This window comes from Stegostoma tigrinum, chromosome 10 (assembly GCF_030684315.1).
Source record: "Stegostoma tigrinum isolate sSteTig4 chromosome 10, sSteTig4.hap1, whole genome shotgun sequence".
NCBI lineage: Eukaryota > Metazoa > Chordata > Chondrichthyes > Orectolobiformes > Stegostomatidae > Stegostoma > Stegostoma tigrinum.
The window spans coordinates 65,703,753-65,718,116 of NC_081363.1; the positions used below are offsets into that span (position 1 = coordinate 65,703,753).

The window sequence follows — 14,364 nt, forward strand, 5'->3', positions numbered from 1 at the left end:
GGGACACTAAGCTGGGGCACAACAGGCCCATCAGCCCGCGGCTGGTCCGCGCAACAAAGCAAACGTCAAACCAACTATCTTGCTACAGTTAAACTTCACAGCTTCGTTCAGGCGAACCACTGCAAAGCCTTATATACGGTGCCTGTGTCAATTTAATCACAAGGTTCTAAACACATTGGCCAGTTATCGATCGGTTTGGATAAATGAACACAAGAAGCATTTCAATACATGTGTGAACGCTTCCAAAACACAACTCCTTCTAACCACAGCCGAGCACAACCTTAGCCAGGAACACTGCGAGTGATTTACCGCCTGCCAACGCCTACATAATAACAGATATTGTTCCATACCGTCTGTGCCAAGCTGCAGATTTCACCCTCTCCCCACCCCTCCCCCTCGTAACCCCCTGTGTTCAGAAACGCACAAAAATTAAATCAAGTCCCCAAAATCAACCCCGTCAGAGTTTTTAGGCTGTGGCCCCGCTAGGGTGATGACTGAAGCAACTGAAATCACGGCATGCGAAAGACTCGTGAGTGCAAAAGTTAAGAAGGGCTCACTCCAATAGGCCTTAAATGTGTCTAATATGTTAACCACAGCCGAAACATTTGCCTAAGTATTTACTGCAAAACAAAACGGGGCTAGATCCAACCCAGAAAGGAAAGATCCAACACAGGTAAACAGCCGCGAGAAAAAGAAACTAACATAGCTCAGCAACCCAGCGCTGTGAACACATGAAAACTTCACTCACATGTTCTGCAAGATTTGTCGATGATCCGGACAGCTCTTCGTGGTCAGATTTGGAACTTCCATCTCGCTCGTCGATGACTAAGTCTATGGGCATTTTCCCTTTTAAACAACTAATGTACCGGTGGCAGAAGTTATCACACAGTTCGTGAACCTGAATCCGAGAAATAACAAAACAAAATACACATACATCAGATGGCAAGGTTTCCGAAACTAGTAACACGGGCTATGTACGTGTGGGGAGGCTGTGGTTACAGGCATTATTCAAAAACAAGGAAACAATAGTGAAATTGTTCGTGCACTTATTATTCTCTAGAGACTGAAGCAACAAGTATTTGAACAAGGGAAAAATACGCAGTTAACATTAGCAAATAACTCTCCGGATGAAAGGCTCTGCATCACTTTACTCCAGGATCATACTTTCATTCTACAAAAATATAATCTTATACATACATACGTATATACAGTGTTGCACTAAAATGTGGTACCTATTTCTATATTATCGCGGCTACAGTCACGGTCTAAAACGCGGTATATTTGTTCATATTGTTTGATCTGATTGCTTTAAAAATAATTCACATTTCCTTGATAACAGATTCATTCTCTGAACTGCAAAAACAAAACTGCACCGTCTTTTGCGCTCAGACCTGAGTATCCTGTATGACCCAATGAGTTCAGGGTTTGAGCTGCGACTTTGCAACACTGTAAAATGAATGTTACTTTCAAACCCAAAGCCACATCAAAGAAACGCAGCGGTCTACAACTTGAAGCCAGACACTTATAAACCCAAACGCCTTGTGTATATGAAAAGGGCAAGCGTGTACAGGCAGAAATCTTAATCTATGAACCTGTCGGAATAGTTTCTTTCGGTTTTAATACAAGGGTGAAAGCTGAGGCGCGGCCAGCAAGCGACAGGAACGCTCCCTATTTTAACAACACTGGCACTTTGATGCCATCAATATATCTCCGGACAATTCAAGAAATAGATTTCAGGTTTGTAAGTTTGAGTTACAGTTAACATAGTCTGACGAATACTTTAAACCACACATGGATTTGGAATTGAGCGAGATTGAAAAGGGCGACAAAACTTTTTTTTACCTTTTCTAACTCCAATAGGTGGAACCTTAACACTTGTATAGCTTGAATCATCTGCAAATGTATCACATATGTTAGACATGCAATATAGAAGTCCCAATCTTTCAGTCGAAACTCATATCAGATAACACGGTGAATTTAAAAACAACTTTAAACAGAGCAGAACGTTTACGATTAGGCAAACTTCGAGGGTTATTTTGAAATTATCACGTAATAATATTCAGGCTTTGTGGAGTGTTTTCGTGTTCAAACATCCATTGGGGATTTTAAAACAAACACTATCCGGAATTTTTTAAAGATAGACTCTAAGTCAAATGGGAGGGCTTCAGTCGGGATCACAAATCTCAAGCCGCGAACGAGGCAGCTTGCCGATCTTTTATTTGCCACCTCACGTAGAATTTGCAAAATCGGTCGGGTCGAAAGTCCGGGGATTTCTTAAGTGGCTCCCTCTTGCTAAGCAGTTATTTCCTGAATCACCCCCAACTCACCATTTCCCCTTTAAGCCTCCTGCGGCTGACGAGCGGGTTTGTAATCAGTCATTCAGCAAGCAATGTTTAAACTCGAATGAGCGCTTTAGAAATATATTTTAAAAAGGTCATTTATTTAAGGGCAGCACTAATTAAAATCCAACCCCAGAAGGTCATCTCAGTTCCAACAGTCACAATGGGCAGTGATTTCTGTGCATGCAGCGAAGCCACGTGTAATATACATCAAATCGAAAATGTGTTAGAAAGATCACAAAGTGTTGAACGCCTTACCAAGTTATCCAGTTCGGGATTAGAAGAGAACAGTGGTTTTTCTGCGCGGACCTAAACAATAAGTGAAATAAATGAGCTCAATGCAATGTATTAAGAGTTTGCAAAAGTCTTAAGCGTCTCAGAAGGCAAGGTGTGCTTGCTAAATAAACAGCATGTAGAACACAATTAGTACATAAATGATATGTAATTACTTGTAATTTGACACATTTATTAAAATGCTTGTGTGTTGCACAGATGTACACCTAAAGACGATTTTACAGGTTACATTTAAGGAAAAAACTGCTGCAAGACTGTTATCATAAGTGCTAGTATGTCTTTTTCCCCTCATCATATTGTATCTCAGTTTGTAAAAAAGATGAATTGTAGACCTGCTTTGCGAATACTGCTATGTCCTCGTTAAAGGAGTCAGACGAGCAGACGTCACCGCCTGCTACGCCGGGTTCTCGTGGAGTGCAGGTCGCTAACTCACATTTCTCAAAAACCAGCGCTAACAGAGGAAATAAAGGATGCCTGCAAGACAAGGAGGAGTTCGGTCAATTCCTTTCAGTTCTGAAGCACACGAAACCCTTAAAACTATGTATGATTTCTAGTGGCAATGAAGACAATCTGCCCACTCTTTCTCTCTCTCCGTCCAGAACAGACCACTTCATTCTTGCAATTCACTCAGCAATTGGCAATTTACAACTGAAGAACCGGATTGCTCCTTACAATTTCCCAGGTACCGACTAAAATTGGGATTTGTATTTTAACAATACTACATAGTTATTCACCCCACTAAGTTAAGCAACAAGGCAGCAGCCATTTTGAAGTAAAACATAACTTAACAGAACAGAAACAGTGCAAAAAAAACTTGCAGCTTCCGGTCAGTCCAGAAAGCTATAATCATTAACGTTTGTGGATTGGCAAAAAACAAAGCTTCACTTCCAAACCAAGAGCAAACGAGATCCGACTTCATTCCAAAATAGGGACACAAAGTTCAGAGCCCTGTGCGTGCACACTAAACTTTGCAAAAAAAGAAAACAGCTAGATACTTGCTTCCACTGAACTTGCCAGTTTTATTTGGCTTTCTACTGAATTGGTTATAAACTGCTTTTTTTTAACTCTCTCTCTCCGCGGAGCGTGTCAGTGTTCTTTTATATTTTATTACCTACCCATAAATTGCATCTTTATCCCTCTTTAGGGCATCGTTGACAGCAGAGCCCATGCTTGTGGGCATGACATTAGGATGAGGTGTATGTGGGCCGTAGTGCTGGCTGTGGAGCGGCGGTCCGTGGTTGAGGTGGTGGACTGGAGGGATCGGCCGGGGGGCGTGAGGGTCTCCGTACATGGACGCCGGTACCCCAACTCCGTCCATCCCACCGTAATGAGGAAGTTCATCGTACTGCATCGAAGAAATCAATAGAAGATCAGGAGAGGTGGGGGATGGGGGGAGGGTGGGGGTGAAAGAGAGCGAGAGAGGGGGGGAAAAGGGGAACAGAATCGCGTTAAACAGAAAAAAAAAAGCAGCAGACCTACAAGAAGCACAACACATGCTCGTGCACACTAGAGTTTGCTATCAAACAGATTTTTTCTTTGGTTGCGATTGCTGCTGTTGTACACGGGCCGCCATCATCAGTAGATGAGAGGACTCAGACAGGCCCCACTGATACAGGATTATCCGATAGGTGAGTGTTGCAGATTGAAAACCTACCCTTTGCGCCATCAGTCTGCGCTCCCACACTGTTGGATGTGCCGTCTCTGTAATATCCCCCAGTCCGCTTTAGTTCTGATACTCAACGAGATCCCTTTTTTTTCCAATCCAGTTTCCGACTTCTGCTTTATCCTCCACTATCGCAGTTTAAAGCGGCCCAAGGAAGGAGGGGAACTTTGCCTTTTTTTTCTCTCTCTCTCTCTCTCCCGCTCTCTCTCTCTCTCTCCCTCTTTTTCTTTCCAGAAGAAGCAAAAAAAAATGTCAAGCCAGAGAGAAAAAAATAATTACTGAAGGTTACGATCGGCCCGTCAACAGCCCGCTTGTAACAAAACTGTCGTCTCTCATGGCTTTTTGCCACTCCAGCTGTCAATCAAAGCAGGGTTGTCAAGGTATTGAATGAATGATGATCTGCCGTTGCAACAACTCCGCTGTCTTGGACCGCTATCTCACTGTAAAAAAACAGCGATGAAAAACGTTCACGAGGAGTTAACAGCACACAAAAAAATAAGAGCGAGAAAGTGGGTGGAAAGCAGCTTCGGCTTCTTTCGTAGCTTTTTTTTTGTTGTTTGTTTGAATAAGTGGCTGTCAGTAAGTATTGAGGAGGTGGCAGGTTGGGAGGTTGGTTGGTTACAGAGTGAGTGTGTTGTCAGTAATAATGCGCTGGCAGCGCTGAGCGGCGGCGGCGGGAGAATGACGGAACCCGGAAGTAGTGGTGGTCATAGCCAGTCGTACGCCAAGCTGTCTCTCATATGCAGACTATGCAATCGGACCGCTGCAAGTCATGGGGGGGGGGGGGGAGCCAGAACCGAAATAAAAGCCCCACTGAGAACCCCCTCCCCTTCCCCCAAGTCAGATTGTAAAACATCTCTAAATCAATCAGCATTGTCTTAGCGAGATTCATTATTCCCATGTATGTACAATTTTTTTTTCTGTTTTGTGTGTGTGACAACTGCTTTTAGAAAAAGTTGTTCACATGTTAGGATATTTCAGAACTTCCCACAAAGTAAGGGCTAGAGCCCTTGCTTCAAATCAAGCCCTTTGCAATTCTCAGAAACTATGACTTAAAATAGTGGAAGTGTCCGACTTGCTGTACCTTAACAAATACATAATATGTGAAACTCGTTAACTGGTCACATTCACGACTGACCGATGTGTGTCTTGCAGAGGATTGCTTCGGGAAGGCAACACCGGTTTTATTTGAGTAAGTGACTCCCAAGTTCAACAGGCTTCGAATTATTTCCCCCTTCAGTCATCCATGTCCTCCGCTGTACTTTTGTTTTCCTAGCATTGTTGTGGTTTGCAGGGTAACGCGGAGATATTTGTCGCGGTGACTCCAGATAATGGTGTTCCTAATTGCAGTGTTATTTAGAAAATTAAGTGTGGTCCCTCACCCCCTTGAGCACAAATGAACTTTTCCAACGAAAAAAAAGCTTTGCAGGGAAAGTAATTTTGTGCATCTCGTCCAATCCTTTCGCTGGATCCAAATTCATGCACCCAGCCGTACATCATGGCAGTCAATTATCATAGCTTCATCTGATCATCAATCACAGGGGATGCTAGAAGTTAAGGGGCGGAGCAATGGTCGACCCATCGATTGCAGTAGTTTTGTCTTTCCCCCCCTTCTCGTTCACGGCCCCCTACGCACAAAGGCCGAAACGGTCTATTCCGTTTAATGTTTGGGTTCATCAATAGACATGCAGGCTTTTGTGCGTGTGACATCACATATCGATGGTTTCACAGGGGGGTGGGGGGGGGGGGAAATTGGCAAAATACATTGTCTACGGGATATTTGATTTCCAAAATTAAACATGAATCACGACTTTGTCAAAGCAAGCAGAATCTGTACACTTTTTTTCGCGGACACGGGGATGCAGTAATGCAACTTCAAGAGGTCAATAAAGCAAAAAGAAAAGAGAACGATTAAGAGGATGATGTTGATAGTAATACCCACTGCAATTAAACAGTTTGATTAAACGAGGCATCATAACAACAATGATGTTTGGGAAAACACCCCTCACATAAAAAATAACATAGTGCAGCGGTTGACAAACGCCAGTAGGCATTCCAACATGACGCTGCCTCTGAGTATACCAAGGACTGTTGACAATGTAGGACAGCAGCGAAAATTCGCTCTCAAAATACTTTTTACGCATTGTTTCCCCCTTTAAAAAATGAGAAAGACGTACAGCTTCTGAAGATCCAGCTGCCTTCCGAGACGGTCTTCTAATAAGTATTCTTCTGCTCTACTGTACTGCGACTTGTCCTGCAGCACTGTAAGTACAGCCGCGTCCTGCCATTCAAGTAAGTGTGCTTCACTAATAGGCATTTATTGCCAAACAGTACACAAACGGCAACGTTGCCATGGTTTTGCCTAACCGACCAGCCCCACATTAATGATTGCCGTGTTTTAATGTAACAAGTCAACAAGACAACAGAAGAAAGGTGGGTAGAAATTGCAGCGTTTTCGCAATGCGTGAACCAGGCGAGTTTGAAAACCGAGCCGGCCACGAATTCTCACCTCGTCGGTAACGGCAAGGAATGTCTCTCTGATCGCAGCCCGGCGTTGGAACAAGGCGCTTTGTAAAATCGTGAAAGCTTTCTAGAGCACTAAAGCGGCGAGCTGGTAGCAGCGATGAGCGGGGACTTTCTCAAGTGATAAATAAAAGTAAATGTTGTGTGACAGTCATCGGTGACTATTGAAAATGCATTTGTTCCGACTCATTTTTTGTCAATGGGTTTGACTGCGGTATTGTGCCATTTCCATGATCTGGTAAAGTGTATGGATGTCGGGATATGTTGCACCCCATAGGATTGCGCCGATTAAATATTCTAGCCATATGCATAGGTATTTTCCTTCTAACATGCCCGGCATGTTCTGTTGGTAAGCCCCGAATAATAAGGGACATGTGTTCTATTTGTCGAATTGATGACATTTTATTTTATAACATAAAGCAAAGTACACATTCGGATTTCGTGTGAGTCCAAAAGTTTGAAAATGATCTTCTACGTTACTCGTCAATATTTAATAAAAGCACAAATGACTTGCAAATCGCCATTGACCCTGGACGGCGGTAAGTAAAACACGGTAATAAATAGTGGCTACCTTGTATTTTATCGATAGAAAAACCTATTTTATTATAATAAAGTTTTGTTTTTGTACAATACGAAAGTACTTCAACGTAAAACACTCTTGTGTTTAACAGTTGACTGCAAAACAGTAGAATTCCAAATGCAGATAATGAGAGTCTGGACAGCATTTCTGTACCGTTCTTTTATTTATTTACTGAGTTACCAACTTTGTTCCTGAATATTCATATTTACATAACATACGCATATGATATGTAAGTGCTATTCTCCCTAAACAAATCTTGTTCGATTTCGGTTTTAGAGAACGGTTGCTTTGCTTCACTTAATATGTTATGTATATGCTTTTTTCCAAGTTCACAGATTTCTGTTATCAATACGAGATATCCCGACCTTCTCAGAATCGAATCCCGAAATGCAGCCTTTTATATAACATTTCAGTAGGGATTCGAGTAGCTGCCGTTCAAATAATGCAAATCGGTGTCCGGTTATGGAGTGCATCTCCATCAACAAACAGATAGCAGGGGATAGCCGAAGATTGCTTTAACAGCCGGTAAAATTTCATCTTCTGGTGTCAAATTGGGGTCAACCTGGGGTTAGAGCTATCACTGCTCAGTCAGAGTAGTCCAGCTGTGTTGAGATTCATTAAGAGTTCAGTATCTATTTCAAGAAAAAACAGCACTAAGACAATCAGAGGGCGAAGGAGCCAGTTGTTGTTGGAACTGCAAGTGTACCGACCAAAATGGTAAATGTCTCCAAACTTCCTTGGATTCAGCACGCCTTGTCCCCCCACTCCCTTCAATGTGTGTGTGTGTGTATTTTATCCAACTGCAGCGTTTGAAATATTGATGTGACTACGTTCCGAAGCAAACTCATTTTGTTGAGCGAAGCTCAGCCTCATTACCGCGCTGTGTAATCTGCTCGTGTAGTAAAAAGTGGATTTTTCGTTTTCATCACCAAAAAACAAATACAAGTGAAATAAACCTCTTCGTAGAGTAACTTTTAGTTAAGTTCTATTCAGATGTAGAAAATGACTAGAAACCTCGCAGTATTGCTATATTGAAGGATGAAAGCCGACTAATCTAAAGCGTGCTTACTATTACGAGCATCCATATATAAACTTTTAACGTTACAATTTGTTTCAAATCAAGGTATCAGTTCATTATGGAACGCTGGGAAGTACAATATCTGATACAAAGTCATAACAAGGAAGGAGACAAGAAAGGAAGGCGATAAATATTGGAGACTTGCAGTTACTTTCGCGACCTCGTTAAAAAGAGACGTATTTGAATGTCCTCCGCGTTGACCACAGTTAACGCTCGTTTTGATTTGATTTTGATTGTACTTCAGTCCAAGTTTATGTGTGTGTTGTTTCGGAGCGTGCGTTTTCTTGCCCCCTGGATTGTGAAAGATGTATTCAATTCATCGCTGCAAAAGTTTGAAGTCTCTGCTTGTTCGGGAAATGAGGTAAAAGCAGAGTTGAATCAGTTTGCAGCGTATTTCACCAGCTTTCCAAGAATTCTATATTCTAAACGGGCTCTGTATTGGTTTTACAGGTTGTTTGTTTGTTTTAGAGATCGTGATTTCAAAACCCACCGCCACTCCCCCCAACACACCCCCCCTTCCCAAAACACCCTCCCCCGACAACAAAAAGATAGGAAGGAAGATCGAGGGCGATTATTGGTGAACTTTGTCTGACCCCAGTGTAAATCCAGGCTGAAGGAAGATCTCCCCACTGAGTGGGTCATCCGTTACCTGTAAACCGTCATATATTAAACGCACCAGGTTTTTCTTTCATAGCTTCCCTCAAACTCGCCACTACCCAGAGAGAAAACAGGCGACGTGAACTTTCGGCAGATGTTCTGCCGTGGTCGGCGAGAAGTTCATTGCAAGGCACGTTCTTATAGACAGCCCTTTAGCGCTATCTGGCGGGACTGGCTATAGCAGTCCGATAGCTGATACAAGTATTCCACACCCCTCAATCCACACCCACCCCCCCCCAAAAAAACCTTGCAGCCGCGCGAAGTTCAGTTGCCCAGCGCGACCGGGTCAGTGATGTGGTTTTAAATGAACAGATTAAATTGTACCAATCGAACCTATTTGAAACAAAGCTCGATTTGATAACGCCACGTCCAACACGCTAGTGATCTCATTTCGTTTTCATTATCGAAGGAGTGAACTTTTCAACAGCCGCGCTGCCTGGAAAGGCGAAATGCGTTTGTTTTGCAATTGCTGTCCGTTCACTTGATGGCCGCACAGTTTCGATGTTGTTTTGCCCCTAACGTTTCGAAAGTATTACCTTTTGTTTTGGGATCTAACGGCGATTATTGTTAAATTGTCACAACTGAGTGCCGACGTTTCTTTCCTTTTTAGGTGTATTTTTTTCTCTCTCTCTCTAGAATATATATCAGTTGAATGATTGTTATTTTGACCGCACTCCGGCCCGATTGCACGGGAGGGGGATCATTACACAGGGCTGGGAATGTGGAGGTCGCCAACGAGAACTTCTTAATCGCCAGCGCTGTTGTGGGAATGATAATACCATAACACGTCGCCCACACAAGGCATCTCCCGCACGCGAATTACACATGAAGGCATTTTAGAAAATTATTACCTACTCCGGGATGCGTGCTAATTTAGAAATCAGCTTTTCTTCGCCATATTTAGCTCGATTTCCCCCCTTCATTTGGAACGGCGTTTACAAGCGCTTATTCAGTAATATTTCAAGTAGTGTTCCGTAAGATAACTTATTCCATTTACCCTTCTCAGAAAAAGATGCATTTTATTTTTTCTTAGCAATGCACGTTTCAGAACATTAAATGTATAACGACAAAACAAGAAAAATCAAAACAAGCTGATTTAGGTAGTTATTTTAGATGTTAATAGTCCATGCTCCTCTGCTTCTTAAATACAAACTGGTCATGTTTATAAGTAGTGGAATCATTTAATGAGTGTCATTAAAGCGTGCTTCCATTGCAATTATCCCTGGATTAGATCCACCAAACCAGGTTAATTTGAAAAAAAAAGCAATTAGCGGGTGCAGTAACAAAGCAACGGGCAAATCTTTATAGACTTTTTTGAAACAGCATTGCGATAAATTGCACCCGTTCGATGTCTTATGTACATAACCCTTTTAATCGCCAGCAAAAAGGAGCGTTAATTTTCTTTTATACAATGCTGACGCCAAGACAGTACGACAGCTGTTTTGTAATGTTCCCCCCTCTCTGTGTGTGTATGCGTATTCTGATCTCCAACAAAGCAATGTTGAGCGATTTTGTTCTGGATCGTTTGACGTAATTAAATGTAACTTTTCCTTATGTTTTTTTTGGTTTTGTGTTGAAATTTGGATACTAATGGCAGTTTTCTTTTAAAAATAAAAAACCTCTTCGTTTTCTCCCCGTAGCCATCTAGGAGGTACGACTTTAATTAATGATGCGATTTAAAAAAAGGATTGTATGAAGCCCAGCAAATAATTAACCATATTATTTATCGGAATAAGTATTGTTTACCCAGAATATTGTTGGAGTATTTTGGGAGAACCAAGTTCTCTCAGCCTTCTAACTCTGACTGTACACTCTTACCACGATTTTGGCATCTTTCTTACCGGCTGTTTATTTCTGGCACATCCTAGATCATCCAGCGTTTATATTATTTAAACTTAAAAGGATGACTTTAATTGGAAGTGCTTGATCTTTTGAAACACTGATGAAAATTAATTTTGCATTAATGATAATTATTCACTTGTTAACTTCCATTTAGCGGTTAATGTGACTTTGAACAATGAAATATCACTTGACTAAATTATTATATACAAAACACGAGAGAAGTGCATACTTTGACACACCGAAGGGGGTGCTGACCCAAACGCGAGTGAATGTTAAACATTAATTTGCACACGTTGATTTTATTTCTTTCAACCTTTTTATATACTGTGATATGATTTTAATGAAATTAATCATCCGTGGTATTCAAACGATAAAATCAATCACAAATTTTACAGAGACAAACATAATTGGGGAGGTAGCAGGGGATACTGTATACTTTAATTTTCAGAGCGCTGCAGTTTCTTTTTGTCAATGCTCACACATTATTTCGCTGAAACTGATTCCCAACCTTTTTCACATTCTGTAATGTGAAAAAGTTCTATATTCTAGGCATTCTATAAGAGGACAATGACAATAACTCCCATATTTAAAGGAGCAGTCGACAGCATCGATTCAACTAAAATCTCCAAAGTCCTCACTTTAAAGCGAAGCACAGCCCATGACTTCCCGCCAGAGGAAAAGCAAATGTCGTTAAAAGAGCTAATGTACAGGAATGCCCGGTTGTCGAGTAAGCAATAAGATAGTGGATGAACTGTTGTTTTGTGAAGGTCAGGTCACGGGCGAGTTTTTTCTCCCGCAGATCATTAGGTGTAATTGGGTAAGTTTAAGTGGAGTTGGGAATGACTGTACTTCAGTTAATAGCAATGACCTTCTTGCCGCTATCCAGTCCAACATTACTCATCTTTAGCCAGGCCGATTTGAAAGCGATTGCCGTACTTGGGAGAGATATTACAGAATACTAACCGTGTAATTGTATTCCAGAAAGTTCAGTTACATTTTTGTTTGTTCTTTAATGTTATGTAAGCAAAACAGATACAATTTCATCCTTGTCTCAGTGCGGATCAATCAGATTGAACCCATGCTTCAGCGATAAACATATTGATTCCTTGAATTGCAATGCATGTTTTCAAAACCTTTTGTACTTCATTACAGCAGACACTATTAGGTAAAATATTTAAAATAAAGTCATTGCTGAGTGAATTGCTAGCTATTCGAATTCTGTTTGCCTTCTTTGGACAATATAGATTGAGTTTCATTTTTTCAAATGCAGAATGGCATTCAGTATTGATTTAATTACTAAATGAATAAAAATTACTTAACCAATCAATTGCTCTCTGCATCGGACGTCCTTAAACTTAATGAGACTTTCATCTTTTTAAGTGAACGAATAAAAAGGCGCAAGGAATGCGAAAAACGCAACAGAACATATCTGCAAGAAATGTTCGTAAAACACAATCCTTTGACGTTGCAATTCGTTGCAAAACTAAAATGTCTGCACTTCGTAATTTTCCCTTCACGTTTAAAAGACAATTTTTCAATAGATCACGGTGTAAATTGTGAGATAGCTGGACAATGATGAATATTTCGGATATTCTGCTTCGGTGCCAATGGGAAGTCAGAAAAGGTTTAAGGTACGTTACACTAAGTTCAATAGGCTTCATTAGGTTTTAAAGATTCGGGGGAACTATTTTCATCGATTGGTGTCCACTGCACGTAATTGAATAATAACATTACGCATTATTAAACACATCGTTGTCATTTTATTGTACAATTAAGGATTTGGACAAACTGCGCGATATAACAAATGAAAGGGGATGTTTAAATTATAAGCAAAGCTGTTCATATAATTTTCCCGTAGCAGCTAATATCAGAACAACAACAGGACATGTGTGTCGAAAGGGAACCGAGATGGTTTCTGATTTTATTAGCTAATGAATGAGAAAAAAGGCGGCACGTTTACGACTTTAAAAAATATGTACCCCATCAGTCATCTTCTAAATTCTACGTGAAAGCCATTCTGGACCCTTTGTACAGCCAGAGTGAGGTCGCTTCGGGGTCCAGTTTGTTGTCTGACCAAATGTGTGTGATGCATAAAGTGGAGCTATTGCTACAAGATGCTAGAGAATAACTGTCCTGTCTTATTAAAAACGATCCTCTGTCTTTCGACATCTTTTCACGGCCTACGATGTCATATTTCTTTGCTCCTTATCTGAGTCCTGGTTATTTCCAAGTGAATTGATGACTCCTTAAACCACCTGTTTGTATCTGTAATATAGGCTGTAAATAATGCCATAAATTGAGGGAGACACTTCCTTTACATGAATCTAAGCAGGGCAACAATGGCACTAGGGGTAGAAAATAATGTGTTCAGTCCGTGTAAAATGTTTGATGATCAAAACAGGTGAGATAGCGGAACTGTCTAAACCTCTAGGAATGTTTCACACTTCAGAAAGTTAGACTCAATGCCCAGACACCAAGGGTGAGGCCACCCTTTGACAATGGCTTTCAAAGATATTTATGCAGGCTGGTAAAGCAGCCACTTTTGACAGCAATTGGCGTCACTTTTTTTTGCTGTGCGATCATTGCCCTGGTCTAACGCTATTTTGCAATTAATTTTGCCTCAATTGCATTGTGAAGAGTTGTGGACGCTGCGCCATGCATCCGCTTTTGCCATGCCCACTCCCAGGACACCTAGCGTCTGGGCCCAGGTCACTGCTCCAAATGTCGCTTTCTTAATCGCTGGCTTCCCGGCCGGCAAGAGAAGAGAATGAAAGCTCGTGTACGCCGTCAAGTACGCGCAGCGCGCGTCCGCTGCACCCATTCCTTCCCCTCGCTACCTTCACTGGCGCGCACCCGATTTCGACCCGCCCCGCCACCCGTGGGAGACAGCGGGCACGGGAATCACATGCCAGGAGTCAACATGTCACTCGCGTGAAAACCGGATGGTGTCTGTGTGGGGAGCTGGTGGTCATTTCTAGCAGCTCTACAACTGACCCCTTCAGCCGGCATGGACAGCTGAACAAGATACCAGATATTTAAGGGGTCAAGCCGATTTGACATGCATTTTTGACTCAGTATGAACATTGCCAAATAATGTGCTGACAAACAAGTTTTGGTCTCTTGAGCATGCTTTCTCATCCAATAAAATCATGCTTGATCTGGTTATTTGGTATTCCTGCCTACCAGTGCCCATTTGCCCCTTGCTAATCAAGTAGCAAACTACCCCTAACAAATATATCAAGAGTCAGCTTCCACTACCTTTTGAAGAAGAGTTGCAAATACTTTATTTACATGACTAGGTATATAAATTGGCCCATCATCATGAGTGTTTGAAATTTTGCCTTCTCCAGTGGTGTACTATTGTTCGTGCTGGCATGCGTTAAGTATT

The 14,364-nt window shown here is 41.7% G+C and overlaps 1 protein-coding gene and 1 long non-coding RNA gene across 11 annotated transcripts in view; one reads left to right on the plus strand and one right to left on the minus strand.

Annotated features, from left to right (window-relative positions):
- Window positions 1-6,727, minus strand: part of meis2a (Meis homeobox 2a) — a 114,966-nt gene extending 108,239 nt beyond the window's left edge. For 2 of the 9 annotated variants that reach the window (XM_048537493.2, XM_048537492.2), the window contains exons 1-6: window positions 4,288-5,767; window positions 3,749-3,978; window positions 2,966-3,107; window positions 2,598-2,648; window positions 1,843-1,893; window positions 749-898 (exon numbers count right to left, since the gene is read on the minus strand). In XM_048537493.2, coding sequence (XP_048393450.1) covers window positions 749-898; window positions 1,843-1,893; window positions 2,598-2,648; window positions 2,966-3,107; window positions 3,749-3,978; window positions 4,288-4,299 — 636 coding nt within the window. In that variant the 5' untranslated portion in view covers window positions 4,300-5,767. Of the gene's footprint in view, window positions 1-748; window positions 899-1,842; window positions 1,894-2,597; window positions 2,649-2,965; window positions 3,108-3,748; window positions 3,979-4,287; window positions 5,768-6,473 lie in introns of those variants that run through there. The other 7 variants (XM_048537496.2, XM_048537495.2, XM_048537498.2 and 4 more) reach the window with 4 other exon arrangements.
- Window positions 4,279-10,688, plus strand: LOC125455457 (uncharacterized). Of its 2 annotated transcripts, none has more exons than XR_009446245.1 (2): window positions 4,279-8,116; window positions 8,523-10,688. It is a non-coding gene; the product is annotated as an uncharacterized LOC125455457 (long non-coding RNA). The 2 variants fall into 2 exon arrangements; XR_007248255.2 differs by having other exon boundaries at window positions 4,279-7,924.
- Window positions 10,689-14,364: the final 3,676 nt, after the last annotated feature.